The following is a 15,738-nucleotide window of genomic DNA, read 5'->3' as shown; positions in this document are numbered from 1 at the left end:
TAAGTTATTGACACCTTTAAAAAAAAATCCTGGCATTGTTCATTTTACATTCTTAGCTCCTTCCTGTTAAATTTGAATTCACACAACTTCACAGCTACAGAAAAGTTACACAGCGGGCCAATTTTATTTCACTGTAAATGTACTGCTGATTAGCCTGACACAAATTTGGATAACCCTACCCCTTTGTCTAATTACCTGAAATTACCTGAGCCACTCCACATTCTCTACACACCATTGAAACTACATCCATAGGAAGAAGTCATTTGTTGGGTTGTGTCACTTCCAGGCCTTTTAAGTTTACAGCACACACTCAAGATGAAGGAAGACCAAACATTTAATCCAATGACATCTGTCTCCTTTGATATGCTCCATCATTCCTTTGTTCCCCCTTTTATTTGGTCACGTGACCCTAACCTTTGCTTCCTTCCTGGCTGCCTCAAATCATCCCACAACCTATCAGTCACTGCCCACACTGAGTTCCAGACAGACACGCACCGCTCACTCAAGCCATCAGCAAAAAGTCCAACTAAGCAACATTTTCACCCACAGACACAAACACTGAAGATTCCCATCCAGGTGTTTCAAATCCAATACACCCATACGTTGACTTTGAAATGTAAAATTAAGTTAAAAGATTGCAGCACTAGAAAGAACCAGACATCTCAACCTTTGACTTACAAACTTTTATTTAGACATACGCTAGATCGAACACCATATGTCTCTTTTTCCTCTACAAAAACAATGACAGTTTGTACATATAAAAAATAAAAATACAAGAGATTGATGAAGCAACAAACTTCTGCGATGTTTGACAACTACAGCTGCTCTGCAATGGGTAAGGTGTAGCAACATTATACCCCATAACTTCTAAAACAAGCAGGATTTGCTGTTCATTGAGCAGCAGAGGTCTTGGTGGTGTTGCTGGAGTTTGCAGTGAATGCTGTGATCTCACATGGGATAGTTGAGCACCACGTCTTGTTTGGCCAGCTCCAACAACATAGGGTCGTCGAAGAACTTGCTGATGCTCACATCCTCGCTCAGGCCCTTCGGAGAACCCAAAAAATAATTAGATAGCATAAAGAAAATAAGACAATTTACAAGCACATTTTATAGAAGTATCGATGAACAAGTGGTCAAAAGGCTCACTTTGCGTCTTCGGGTCTTGATCATGAACTCTCTGGCTAGATGGGGGGCAGGCTGAGGCTCGAGGGGCCTGATCACAATGCTCTTATCTAAAGGGTCACCGGGCACAATCTGAAAGACAAACACGATCGTCATGGTGAAAAATAAAGAGAGAAAGAGCAAATGGCAGCTGTGACTGGTCAACATGGCAATTCTTCCCCTTTTTACTCAACTGTGCACAATCTGTGAAATAATCTGACAACACGAAGCACATCAAACTCAGAGCATTAACAAGCTGAGTGGGCATTTCATTAAATATCTGATTCAGTTGCAAGTCTGTCCCTTTGTTACTGAGTCAGGGATGCGTCCATCAACATGATGGAAAGCGCAACGTGAAAGTGCTGTCACTCTTTTCGTCTGTGACCGACATGGCATCAGCGTCTTGTTAACAAGTTGAGTCAGAAGAAATTAGTTTGAAGGTTTTTAAACAATTTATTAAATCCACTAACTCATTGGATAACCTTTGAAAGTTTTTAGTGAGATGTGATACAGTTCTTAAATCCAGGAAGAAGAGGAAAGCTTGAATCTGAAGTAAGTAGTGTGAGGCAAGTAACTAAGACTTTCTCAGCCTCGAGGAGAGATTAAAAGTAGAGGAAAAGGGGAAAAATATCATCAATAGCATGGCTGAAGCCTAATCAACAGATGGATGGGAGCCTCGAACAAGAATAAGTCAGCAGCGCACTGATAGCATGCCAATACTGGCACTACATGATCAAACTAATGAGGGAGGCACAATATAGCCTCTTGAGTTAAATGTGGCAAACAGCATAGCTCACTGTGCTATATTCTTATTATCTGGGACAGCTGAATCTATATGTGCTGGCAGGACTAGTCAGCAGTGAACATTCATACTGTTGATTGTATCGGTTACAGAAAGAGAGGCTGCCTTTTGAAGAGTCATTAAAGGATAGGTGGTCATGGTGATTGGTACTTCATCTTGGAAGTCTGCTGGGGGGGACTTCCCTTGTTTTTTGAGGGAGGGTTTCTCCAAACACTCTACAACTGAGCTAGGTGGAAATAATTCATCACACTGGTTCACATAATTGCAAAATATCAAAATATTTCTGCTGCAGTTTTAAAAATGAAAATAAAATTAGGAATTTTCCCAGGGGAAATCTGAGTTGGTAACTGCCCTAAAACATGAAGGGTAATTTATATTCTCAGGGAAAAAAACTACACACAATACTTTGGAACCTAACAAGTTGACTGAAATAAGTTACGAGGGAGGAAAAAAAAACCCTGTGTGCATTTGTCATCAGTGGGTTTCATTTATTTTTCATGTCCCAAAGGATCAGTGTACCTATAATACATCTTTTTACAGTATTTCAACAAGCTTATGAATAAATAATTCATGCCTAGCTTCTTGTCACACTTTCATTTTCACCTCAAGAGGATAAAACAAAACTTAGGAGTATAAAAATACTTAATATTTCCATCCAGGATAATCCTTTTTTCTTTCAGATTAATTTCAGAGCAGCAAAGTATTAATCTACACTAAGTAGAGTTAATTTTCCCTGACACAGCTCTGCAGAGTGCAGACACAAACACATGTCAGACATGTGCAGAAAGATACCCGGACAGCCACGTTATACTTAAAACGTAATGACTCAACACTCCCCTCTACTCCACATCAAAAGCGTTTTAACCAGAGTGGCAGACATGTGCACGACGTGGGTCACTCTGCTGCACAAGCTGCCATAATTTTATGTGGTGTCAGAGTTTGTCCGTGCAAGTAAGTGCATGGGTTTCAGCAGACGAACCAAAAATCACGCTGTCGTTTAGTGAATATTCACTATGAAATTCACAAATTAACCGTATCTTTGGGGTGGTTTTTTTTTTGTCTCTTTTGATAAAATCTTATTCCGCTCCTCAGGTGCAAGCAGGTGAGGGTTGGCCATTATTTCATTCTCAATGAATCTAAGCTTTTTCTTTACTTGTATTAAAGTACAGCGCATACCAAACTCCATGTGTAAGTCTGACACCTCTAGACGTCTCCAAAGCTCCTTGAATGTCTGCGTTTTCTTAGCATTTCCACCTGGATTTTCACTGATGTTGTTACTGACTTTACTGAACAAACATGAGCTGGAAAGCAAGTTAATGTCTTTAAATCTTACCTGCCAGTGGTGGAACACAGACAGAGCAAAGGCCTGACCCTGTGTGTGCGTGCGAAGGTCTGTCTCAAAGCCGAACGAGTCGATGGCTGGGATGAAGGCCTTAATTGTGTAGAGCGGAGAGCCTGGAATTGGTGCATCCTGGGTGACGTGACCCCTGATTAATGACAAACACGACACCAATAATTAAAAAGCAGAAGGAATTTGTATTTACTAATATTTGCACTGCTTTGCACTAAACCCTACATCGATATATAATGAAAACAGACAAACCTCCTTCGAGCCAGCACTGTGTAAACTGCAGACACACAATCAGCTGGAGCCTGAACCTCTACAAAGTAATATGGCTCCATCAACCTCGGAGTGGCCTGAGACATAAGGGACAGTATACATTAAAGCAAGGACAAAAGCCTGGAGAAAAAAAAATTAAAAATACGGCAATGGCATGTACAGCTGACTGACAGATTTATGAAAATAGCAGCATACAAGCCAAAGAAGATGAGGAAAGAAGCCAACATCATGAAAGAGAAATATTGTCACACTGCAATTAAAAAGACCGCACATCAGCAAAGATCCATACTCTAATCAAGGTAATGGAACATTAAAGAAAGTGCAGGTGAAAGGAAAAACTGGAGAAGCTAATGGCAGATGAGAAGAATGGGGATCGGGGGAAGAATGAGCTCACCATGAGGAAAGCAGAGTACACCACTCTCCTTGCTGTTGGGATGACCTGACCTCCTCCTCTGTGGAGAGGCTCCTGAGCTATGACCGCGTCCAGGATCTTGAACTTGACATTTCTGATGGCTGAAGGCAGCAAAACACACGATTATGGTTAAATAACACTGATGAGGAAAGGCACATTTTGACAGAGTACAGTTTCTACAAGGTTAGGAGGAAATTCCAGCACCAGATGCAATCCAAACAAAACAAAGATTTTCTCCATAGAAGCAGCGTGTTTCAGTGGTGCGGGGATCAAAGAGAGAACTTACGTTCGTCACACAGAGGTCCTTCCCTGGTGCCCCACTGGAAGCCTTGCACAATACTGTCTTTGACTGAACCAAGCAGTGCTTTGTCCACCTGTAGGTGAAACACAAGTTGATGGAGGATTGGCTAAAACCTTGACAGTTCAATATCCTTGTATGATTTGACGGGTAGAAACTAAGCACAGCTAGCCAAGAGTGGATGTTCTAAACTTTTGTTTCTTTGAAATGTATTTTTTTGATCTTATAGAATAAAAATTAAAATAAATCATCGATAACTAAACTACTGTCACAAATTTCATATAACGGCATAGTTTAAGGCAGGGATCTCAAACTCCAGTCCTCGAGGGCCAGTGTCCTGAAAGTTTTCCATGTGTCCCTGTTGCAACACACCTGAATAAATTAGTAGGTCATTCAGAGAGAACAAAACTTGACTGCATGCTTAAGTGGCAACCCCAAACCCTACTCAAGTCAATTTAAGTAAATGTAAGTGTTTGGAAAAATGTACTTCCAAAAGTTCTTTTATTGCACCGTGTTCATTCACTCATGAGCTGCTGTAACATGAATCAAATGGCTGAATTGCCACCTCAGCATGCAGTCAAGTTCTATAGAGTCTTGCTAATAACCTGCTAACTGTATTCAGGTGAGTTGCAACAGGGACACATGGAAAAGTTTTCAGGACAGCGGCTCTCGAGAACTGGAGTTTGAGACCCCTGGTTTAAGAGCACTGCCAACAAGTTCTGATTGGTTCAGTTTGTCGGTCTCTAAGCTACTCAAAAAACTGTGCTCATTTGCATGATTTTTTTTTTAAACCAGATGTGGACCTTGGACCAGTTTAGAAGTGATTGAAATTCCCGATTGGAATCGAGCAAAAACGAGACCATATGTCTCATATACACAAATGTTAATTTGAAAAGTGAAGAAATAGTGTCATCACCTTGAAGTATCACAAACTAATTCAGATCCAGATGTTCATATGAATATGGGGGATTTTGAGATTTGGTGCAAGTATGCTCCTCTGGGTTTCTATTGTTAATGCATGAATTTCGGCAAGACTGAAAAAAGTCAAACTGCCAAATACTCACAGGGTTTCAGCTTTTCAAATGACAAATTCTTTTGCATAAAAACAATTTGAATTTTGTGCTTTTAAAAGCCCCATTTTCTGTTATGTTTTTGGATGCTTTTTTAAACTGTCAAAGAGTTTTATTTTGTTTTGAAGAGTCTGTGCTCAAGTAGGAAAAAGCGTCTAGCATTAAATCTTTGCATAGACAAACAGGCGCACACACTGTTGTGACTGAGCTGCATGGCTGAATTAAAACCTCACCTCAGAAGGCAGTGTGTCGTCTACAAGAATGTTTGGTCCTGTAGTGTCTGGTCCGAAGGCCCAAATAGATCTGGCAGCCAGCAAATCCCAGTCGTACTTGGTCTGGAAAAACTCTCCCAGCTTCTTCCTGTCATGAGAAAAGAACAGAGCCCAGTTGAAAAGAGGGCTGCACCACTGTGCAACTGTGTAACATTAAAGATATTGGCTCGCTGGGGGGTAAAGGGGTTAATGGAAGAGGAAGAGTATCCCATGCTGGCTCTGCTGGGTACCAATGAGCTCAGACATGTACTGACTGGAAGCCTTTCTCGAGCACCATACACACTCATGCATGTAATCATGTCAGAGAGAGGAAGAAATTCATCCATGCTTTTAGTGAATGATTCAATTACTGTAAGTGACTTGATCAATATAGCATGGAGGATTTAAAAAAAAAATGAAGACATACATTCATAATGCACAGACGTTTGTTCTTCATATTGCCTTAATGTTAAAATACAGAAAGTTGTTTATATACACTTTAAATAGATATATTGGTGACAGTAGCTGCTTTTGTATTTCACATTTCCTTCACCCAATAGTCTTGAATACCAGTAATACATTTTAAAGAAAAAGAAACATAAGAGGCAATTAAGATGTGACTAAAATATAGACTTTCATTGACCATTGAGGGTTTTTTTGTTAATACAGTGTCCCTTCATTTGTGCAAGCGCTAGAAAAATCGACAAACCAATAGAACCAACTGTAAAATGTTTGTCCAAATTTTAAATGCATGGATTATTTTTAATACCTTAATGTAAAATACCAGCATTGATTGTATAAAGTCTGGCACAAAAAAATAGTTCTCTCTCTTGAGATGCTTTTCCTGGCCTTGTGCTTTTAGTTTTGGCTTCAGTAATCTAAATAAATAGATATATAGATCTAAATATAAAAATGGGACAGCGGAATGCTGGAGAAGATGTGGATCAGAAGAGGCACATCATTACTATATCTTTTGGGACTGCCCTAACTTAAAAAATTACTGGCTGGGAATTCATAAAACTCTGTGTGAGGTTTTTAAGATAAATTTGTAAATTTGTACTTGGGCTTGGTTGCTGGCTCGGTCCGGGGAGGGGACACAAAGCTCTTACAAGCACTATTAGTGGCCAGCAAAAAACCAATAACCAGAAAGTGGTTAAATCCAACTCCGCTAACACTTGAGGATTGGTTTAATGTGTTTTTTGAAATATTTGAAATGGAAAAATTGACATTCTTTTTAAAAATTCGAAAAGACAAATTCTACAAAATATGGAATAAATGGATTAGCTTTGTGTCCCCCATCCGCCCTGAATTTAGGTAAGACCAGCCCTGAATTGGTGTATCTCCCATGTATCGTACAATGTCAGGTTGACCCTCAACTTCATAATATGTACTGTCAAGCCACCGAGTTCATTTCTTCGCTATCTGAATGTAAAACAAAAGGACTAAGAAAAAGTCTTCTTCTTTTTTTTCCTCTCTCTTTGTTTTTTTTTTGGGGGGGGGGGGGGGGGGGGGGACTAAATAATAGCAATGCACCTTATTGTAACAAGTCCTTTTTTTTCCTTCAATAAAAATATATATACAAAAAAAAAACCAAAATCATACTCGGCCGTATTGAGGTCAGGTGACCGAGTTAGCCATCTAAGAACACGTGCATGTCTTTTACCTTAAAAAGCTGCTCCAATGCGTTTTTCTGCATCTTTTCTTGTAATGTTCAAATTAGTTTTGCAGTATTTAACTGAATGTGAGCAGAAACTATAGTTCTATAACTTAAAAACATCTTGCTACTTCTTGCTGCAGTCACAAAATCAGTAGCAATCGGTGACCCAGTGCCTCTGGATGCCATGCATTCCGCTAACATAACACTGCCTTCACTGCGTTTGATAGATAATGTGGTATTGTTTGGATCATGAACCCTTTCTTTCCTTCCTTTTTCATTCTATGTGCCCACCATTCTGGCATGAGTTCATTTTACTTTCATTTACAAATAAAAAAAACCCCAAACCATTAATCAACTGGGCATTTCTTTCCTTTTTAGGTCTTTTCTGGAAAATCTAAATTTGATCTGTTTCTGTTTCTTGAGTGTTGCCAGCAGTTTCCATGTTGTAAACTATTTAGATTTGTGAAGCGCCGCTTGACTGTAGACTTTTACAATAAGATAAATGAAAATAAAATATTGGTCAGGATGGCGCTGAAGTATTAAGTATTTTATAACCCTGGTATCATATTAGAAGGAAAAGGAAGAAATTAACACGTCTAAAATAAAAAAGTAAATTACATAATTTTAGTTCATTCTATCTTCTATACGTGTGAGGATAAGAGTAATGTCTTCACCTACCTGTTCCAAGATATCTGCACTACTTCATTCTCGATGTCCTCGGCCAGCCCCTTCTCCAAGGGCTCGGCAATCATGGTGATCTTATTCCTGTCAATCATATCATACATCTATCAATCACTAATTATGGGTTGGAGAGACACTCAGCTCAAGGGAAAGACTGACTGAAACACTCTGAACAGTGCACATATTTAACTTCTCAACATCAAACACTACAAACTGCAAAACAGCATGCATTAGATTTGAAACTTTAAAACTTAAAAAGAAAATTATTTTAGAGCCGGGTGCTCTAAATTATATTAATAATCTATCCCAGACTGCCCTCATGCTGTTGTTTGTTTGGATAAGATCTAAAAATATTACCCTCGACACGTACTTTTTATTAGGCGTCTCAGCAAAGCACTTCAGGGACGATGTCTCCACAACCGTTTCACAGAAAGTCACAACAGGGTCGGCAACCTGAGGGGGACGAGGAGCGAAATTACAAATAGAAAGCAATGTTTCATTTTTCTACCAAAAAAGTAAATAAAAACCACAAAATAAAAAACTTCTTCAAAAACATCAAAGCACATCTGGGTTGGCAGCGGAGTGGATAACACACCGTTTCCTCCCCTTTAACAGACTAACATTCCAGCTACAGCCTAATAACTTTCAGGGAAATTGCAGCAAAAACTAAATCTCATCATTTAAATTTTCTTACTAATTCTCGTGGTCCCTAAAGTTGTCATTACGAGACGTGAAATAAATGCCACAAGTTGTACATCATTAGTAAAGCAATGCGGAGGAAAAATTACTTTAATGTCGATTTCAGAGTACATCTTCCTCAAGTCGTGCATGACGCAGTCCAAGTAAAGCTCTCCTGTCCCCAGGATGACATGCTCTCCAGACTCCTCCACCTGAAAGACAAACACACCAGTCAATTCATTTAACTGTTGTTTAGATTACAGTCTGGAGCAGTGACACTTCCAATGTTTGTCCTTTCAAAGGTAAAACTACACTGAAATCTTTTAAAACATACTGACTTTAAAATAACAGGCTCAGGCTGTTATTTAAAAAAAAAAGAAAAGAAGAAAACTATTGAAATATGTGTGATGTCATACCTTTGTGGTGAGAGAAGGATAGCTCTTGTTAACCTTCCTCAGTCCGTCGAGCATTTTGGGCAGCTCTGATGGATTCACTGGCTCCACTGCGATCTTGATGACTGATGCTGTGTTGAACTTCAACGGCCTAAAAATCTGAGCCTAAAAGGCAGAGTTAAAAAAAACATGAGAATCTGGATTTGACTCTTTTTTTATTTTTCTAAGACGTTGGGCATATTTTTCTGCCGATCTCCCACCTCTTCGTTCCCTCTGGGCTCTGTGATTGTGGCGGTCTTGACGATCGGCTGGTCACAGCCCTCAATGAGAACCCAGTTGCCGGCGGGCACTCGATTCACTTCAATCTGATACCTAAAATAGTGGGATGAACTGAAATTTTAATAACCAATCCCTGATTTGTGACAAAACAAAGAATTCAAGCTTTAAAAGTATACCTGGCCACAGAAATCCAGAGACGCCCCACAGTGCAGACCTGAGAGTCCTCCTCATCTTCAAGTGTGTAGTTCTCTCCCAAGACCTTGACGGGCTGACCTGCCTGAATGGTCCCACTCAGAACCCGACCGAAAGCATGGAACTGAACGCCATCCTCTGTACTGTACATCTTAGTGGTGTGGCACATCAGAGGACCCTGAGGACGACAGACATGAGAACATAAGAGGAATGATGAAGAAGTGGAAAGTTTTAACCACTGGAACATAACTTTTAGTAAAGGTATCAATTAACAATTTGTTTTTTTCAAGCAATTCAAGGAGCCCTTTGACTTTTTTTGCATCAGACCTGAAAGAATTCCACTGGAAGGAGACTGCCACCTTTAGTAATTAACTGCTGCATCTTCTCAGCACACAACAAACCTGACCTTCCATTAAACTTACATCAGGATCACACTCTGCCATGACTTCCCCCAAGTCTGAGTCAAGACCTCCGGTGTAGGTGTGCTCGATCTTGTTCCTAGCACCCTCTTGTGGTGAAGGAATGTGTTGCACGCACATGTCTACAAAGCCTGCAAGAAAAGCGCCAAGATTTCAATATTTGATGTACTGGAGATATGAGACTCAGATTTTCTAAAGAATGACCATTAATCTACAGATTACAGCTACAAAATACAGACAAGCTAATAGTCTATAGTATTATTACTACTTTATTGATTACGCAGCCAAGCATACAAGCCTGTATAGTATTTTAAGTTGAAAAAAGAAAGAAATAATAATATATATATATATATAAACAAAACAAAATAAATAAATCGGGCAATACCAGTGAACTCTCCAAAGAAGCGATTACAGACGAGCCTCAGCAAGGGTCTAATGTTCAGCTTCAGCTCCTCCTTAGTCAGATGGATACCAAGCTCATCCAAAACTCGAGGGAGAGACGTGTCCACATCCCCAACCACCTAGGCACAAAGAGGATTTAGGTAAGGATTACACACAGAGCTTTGCGAGTTCATCCCACCCTTCCTGCAGCCAGAATGTACCGAGCTACCTGGTTGTGCATATGTTAAAAAAATAAATAAATAAATAAATAAATAAGACGTTAAATGCATCGAACCTGTGAGAGGATCTTGTAGAGAGGCTCCAGAACAAATTCCACAAAGCTGCGCTGGGAGTTACTACTGGGAGCTTTTTTCGTGAACTTGCGACTGAATTAGGAAGAGGAGAAAACTGCTGTAGTAGTAATAATAGTAATGGTGTATTAAGAGCGTAGCTGCGTATCCACATTAGCTACTCACGTTTTGGGGTTGAAATAAATATCTCCCCAGAGCCTCTTGGCAAACTCATTATAGTTGATGTCACCTACAAACAGAGAGAGAAAGGGTAAGAGGATACTGTGCAGTGTATGAAATAAAGTCATGGCTTTTTGTAGGGCTGGTCACATGAAAGTCGAAGCTTTGAAGCCCCCAGACTGAACTAAGATTCTTCAGTTCTGACATTTGTTTTTCAGGCTTCCTGAACCATTTTAAAAATCAAAATCACGTGTGTTAAGATTATTTTTCAAGACAGAAAAATATCAAAACGATATATTATACATCAGCTTTCAGTAAAAGCCATAAGCACTTGTTAGATTTACAACCTAAAAGCCCCCTAACTTCAGAGTATTTTGTAATCTTATGGTTTTAGCTTATCGAATGTACTTTAGAAACCAGAAATTATTTAATCCATCAACTATGCTATGTAAACAAAAAAGGTTCATTTAACAAAACATAAACAACACATAAAAACTGAAATAGATAAACTGTATAAGGATGCCATGTTTCTTATGCATTTACATGTTTTAAATGAATTAAATTGGGTCAAAATAGCAGAAATACACATGGTTCTATATTCAGACAAAGCTTTATGGTTAAAAACAGCAATATATTAATACTGCTGTAGTGAAGCACTGATTTCACTACTTTATAAGCCCAAAAGTCATCTCACCATAGGTATCTGAGTAGATCTTTGCAAAGGACCCCAGGGTGAAACAGATGCTGTACTGAGAGCTGGCAAAGCAGACATTTCCAAGGAGAGGAGACACCACCAAGTTCTCATCTGTAGAATATGTGCTGAGAGGGAAGAGAAATAGCCAATCAGCAACCAGTGTCACTGGGTGGTCAGTTCCAGATTAATGTGGCTTTCCTTTAAAAGAAATTCTTGCTGCGACCATGTTTACCGCCTGACAAAATAAAGAATCCTGCTATTGTCAGCAGTGCAGTGCTAGCAAGCTTCACACTACCTCATACCACCAAGATATCATATTAGAAAATATTTAAACGTAGTAACTTAACATACACCAAGACAATAATATTTATTATTAACAAATATTTTTATGGTAATTTCCTTTGGGGGGGGGAAAAAAAAAAAATCACATAAAACACTTCAGACACTGTTAGCGAGGGGTTCCCAGTATTAATTACCTCAGCAAACCATTGACCTCATCTACAATGTGGCGAAGTTTATAATAAGCATCTGTGGGCGGCAGTTTGAGCTCCAGAATGAGACGATCAACCTTGTTGATGCAGATGGTGATCGCCATTCGCTCCTGAACTGCATGCTTGATGAGACGCTCTGTGTTCAGCATCACCTGGGCAGAGATACACAAATATCTGTGAGATCTATGGGCAGCTGAAGAACACACGTATAATGACATAAAAAGATATAGATGGTGTTGGTTTGGGAGAACCGCAAATAGGAGTTGACTCACTCCTTCTGCTGCATCTATGAAGAGGACAACGCCATCTGAGAGGCGGATGCTAGATGTGACCTCGTCAGAGAAATTCACGTGGCCTATGGGAGGACAAGCACAAAAGTAGACTTGTTAGTTTTTATGTTTTTTGTCAGCAACTTTTAGCTCATTCTATAAAATCTCAAAATATGCATCTAACAACTAAAGGATCCAGTGTGAATACAATACCTGGTGTATCCATTATATTGAAAAGGTAGGATTTTCCTCTGGAGTCAGGCAGGACCATTGTGACAGGGGTACTTTTGATGCCAACCCCTCTCTATAAAAACATGGATCAGGCAAAAGCAAGGAAAACATCAATACAGTCTTCTAAAGAAGATATTCAGGCTAAATAGACTCTGGATACTTATAAATATTGATAGAATTATTTAGTAATGAATGCTATGTAGCATTACAGCAGTTAAACCAAGCCACTCACCTCTTGTTCGGTAAAGAGGATGTCTGTGTACCGGAGCTGAAAAAGTAAAACAGATCATGTTGGTCTCAGCTGTCATATACAGAATTTATGTATAACAGACTGCAAACATTTTGAATTATTGTACACAACACTCACATCCACATCATCTCTCTTCCTGATTTCTGGGTGTGTCTGCTCAATCAGGCAATCCACAAAACAGGTCTGAATGGAATAAACACATTCATTAGATTCCCGTGAGCCACAGATGGCTCTAAAGTGCAGCCATGTTATTAGCATATGCTCCAAAATGTTCCAAATCTGTTCAATTTTTCATCTTAGGAACACATGTTCGCTTGGCTACATGCTGGAGGAGGACCACGACTGGAAGAGCATATTTAAAGAAGCCTGAGCCCGGAGCAGGAATAAGGCAGACTCTAACCTTGCCGTGGTGAAGGTGACCGCAGAGGGTGACGTTACGAATCAGCTCTGGCCCGTCCATCAGATCTGCGAGAAATCTGGCGAGGGAGAAGAGGGTTAATGCTGCTTGCTAAAGACACACTGTAAATGCATGTAGATGGACTAATGTGTAAAGAATATTACACGAGATCAGTCTGTGAAACGCTGAATTGCATTTTCAGATGCAACGAAACACTTGAAAATTTCTTACTCCATATCGTAAACTGTGGCAGGCAACTCCTGTTCCATCAGGGTGAACTGCTTGTTCTTCACAGGCTTGATGATCGGCTCTGGAAGGAGTAAAAAGACAATATTGTGTACAGGATTATGAAAAGAAGCATTTTTAAGACTGCACTCCTTGACTATGTTTACAGTACAGAAAAATCCAGTCTACTGTTAAAATGTATCTGAAAATACAGAGAGGGAATCTGTGGGTTTTCAAAACATTTACATTTTCCTTTAATTTTGCCCAGTGTACTATTGCACCTGTTTTCATCCATCTATGTTCTTCCACTTATGCTGCTTCCTAACAAACCTAAATTCACTGTTAAGTTCAGCTCGACCAAGATGACAAGACCTTCGGGGTTTCTCGTTAGTGACTACACATGTAAGCATGATTGGTCCTCATAAAGTTAAAGCCATGAGCATCTGTTACTTGACAGAAGTCTAAGCATTTTCCTATCATTTTTTTTATTTTTGACTAAATTAAAGCCCATTTTTAAAATAATGCCGACTTTACATTTATAATAATGTTAGTCATGGTGCTGGTAATTTTCTGTTGAGAGAAGGCAAAAACCTCTTTTCTGTATGTAGAAACCTTGGATTTTGGTCAACAAGGTTTTTTTTTTTCCATCTTTAGATCAATTTAAGCAGCCCTACCTGTAAGTGGTTGTGTATCTTCCTCCTGTACAATAGTTTCCACTTCAGGCCCATAGACCTCCTCTGCTGTAGGATAGTACTTCTTGTCCTCATGCAGGACCACCTCCATGCCAGGGACATCATCATCAGCATCCGCTGGCTCATCCTCGTCATCTTCATCACCCTGCAAATTGTAAATACCACAAACTCATGTATACACTGCAAACACGAACTTCGGTACTACCTGGTAATTACTGCTGGTTCTTGAGTGTTAAGCATACCTCGTCGACGTCTCTGTCCTCTGCATCCAGGTCATCATCATCGTCGTCAGAGTCCAGCTCTGGACCGATGTAGTTCCCAAACTCGTCATACAAATCAGCCTCCATATCGCAGAGAACTAAATGAGGGGTTGATATATCAATGAGCAAGTGAATCTGGTGGCAAAGTTAATTTAATAAATACGATCCACTGTAGCATACAAAACGCATAACGTTTCAGCAGAAATATATATATATATATGAGAGGGGGAAAAGACGAGATATTTAAAATGTATAACGTATCTTATTGCTGTTTAAAGTTAGCCAAAACGCAACGTGTCACTGAGTCATCAATAACACATCAGTAACTTCTTCACTTTAATGCTTCACTGGAAAATGAAATGTACTTTTAATATAAGTTAGCTTTAGCTTGTTTTCTGTCTGCCAGTGGCGGTTAACATTCATGAGAAAGTATATGTCACTGTAAGTCACCGCTAAAGCGAATGCTAACGCTAACCGCTGCATAGCATGCAGGGTCGCAGTTCAGGTACTTTTATCAAGTTCACTCGAGTTTTCGGTCCACAGATAATCAGCACAGAAAATGCATCTTGACTAAGACGTTTCCGTTTGACATAAGCAGCTCTTCTATTACTGCACTAGCGATCCTAAGACGACCGTGCTAGCCGGCTAACAAGCACAGAAATGAATGGCTTGAAAGCGACGTTTGAGTTACGTTGTTGTTGTTCAGAGATTTTAGTTAAAGATAACTCAGTGCTGCATGCTGCTAAATACACGTACCTGTATCCTGTGGGAATAACTTAATTATCGATTTCGCGCAAACCGAGAGTTGTGTTTATAAGCAGAGAAGAAAATATTATTCAAAGAGCGCCATGCGCACCAGACACTTCCGGTTTTCTTCTTCGGCTGTTTAATATGAAGGCGGTTAACAATGAATGTCAAAGCTCACTACTTCCCCCATTTGGGCTACAAAGCCACTACTGCACACGTTTTCAAAACGAAGGGTTCATTGCTAAATCGCTTCACCATCCACAAATGACACTTGCTGCAAAATAAAACGTGTGTACTCACAGAGCATTTATGTAATGATTTGTTTTTATTTTTTTATATCTTCACTGACGTCCGTGTGCAATTGTTGCCCTCAGGTGATCCTCATATGCAACTACAACTTCCTCTATTTTTAGAGTTATTTTGATAACTACTTTTAGAATATATTAGCCGAAAGACTCGGAAAATGTAAACGTTACCGTGTTGTAGACATAAATCTTAATCGGTGACCTGAATGAAGACCTTAACAACATCGCGTATGCAGTTACACCCTTTAGCCACAAGAGGACACTAGACAGCAATGAATATGCTCGTGAGGAGATAAAGGAGATGAAAGTAAAGACATTTTGTAATATTTTTATACACTAAAAGTCAGGCATGCCTTCTAATAAAGGATGAAAATACTTTTTTTAAACAAATATCAACGTATAAGACGTCATTC

At 39.5% G+C, this 15,738-nt stretch overlaps 1 protein-coding gene across 1 annotated transcript; it reads right to left on the bottom strand.

The window, feature by feature from the left end:
• Window positions 1-668: 668 nt before the first annotated feature.
• Window positions 669-15,178, bottom strand: eftud2 (elongation factor Tu GTP binding domain containing 2). Its single transcript, XM_085454786.1, has 28 exons — window positions 15,030-15,178; window positions 14,256-14,371; window positions 13,996-14,158; window positions 13,328-13,406; window positions 13,100-13,175; window positions 12,817-12,882; window positions 12,682-12,717; window positions 12,432-12,522; window positions 12,222-12,304; window positions 11,935-12,101; window positions 11,459-11,583; window positions 10,771-10,834; window positions 10,590-10,680; window positions 10,299-10,434; window positions 9,917-10,044; window positions 9,479-9,672; window positions 9,284-9,395; window positions 9,048-9,188; window positions 8,742-8,843; window positions 8,324-8,406; window positions 7,951-8,037; window positions 5,598-5,724; window positions 4,283-4,370; window positions 3,979-4,097; window positions 3,567-3,661; window positions 3,297-3,450; window positions 1,147-1,254; window positions 669-1,044 (listed from the first exon to the last, which is right to left on the bottom strand). Exons 2-28 carry the CDS (start codon window positions 14,358-14,360, stop codon window positions 949-951), a joined length of 2,916 nt encoding a protein of 971 aa, XP_085310912.1. The 5' UTR covers window positions 14,361-14,371; window positions 15,030-15,178; the 3' UTR covers window positions 669-948.
• Window positions 15,179-15,738: the final 560 nt, after the last annotated feature.

The sequence above is a fragment of the Copadichromis virginalis genome, linkage group LG4 (assembly GCF_057382275.1).
Source record: "Copadichromis virginalis isolate Kocher_CV1m ecotype Utaka linkage group LG4, C_Virginalis_male_GT1.1, whole genome shotgun sequence".
Classification (NCBI taxonomy): Eukaryota; Metazoa; Chordata; class Actinopteri; order Cichliformes; family Cichlidae; genus Copadichromis; species Copadichromis virginalis.
This window is presented reverse-complemented; position numbering and strand designations above follow the sequence as displayed.

Bases quoted from the DNA above. Each gene is read 5' to 3' on its own strand.
- eftud2 (XM_085454786.1), bottom strand. From the start codon at position 14,360: ATGGAGGCTGATTTGTATGACGAGTTTGGGAACTACATCGGTCCAGAG. The intron at 10,835-11,458 runs GTGAGATGACTT...CTCTGTTTGTAG, and splicing joins GATCTACTCAGATACCTATG to GTGACATCAACTATAATGAG. The intron at 8,844-9,047 runs GTATGACATCAC...TTTGTCTTTCAG, and splicing joins ATCCTTCTCTCACCACAAAG to GTGGAGGAGTCTGGAGAGCA.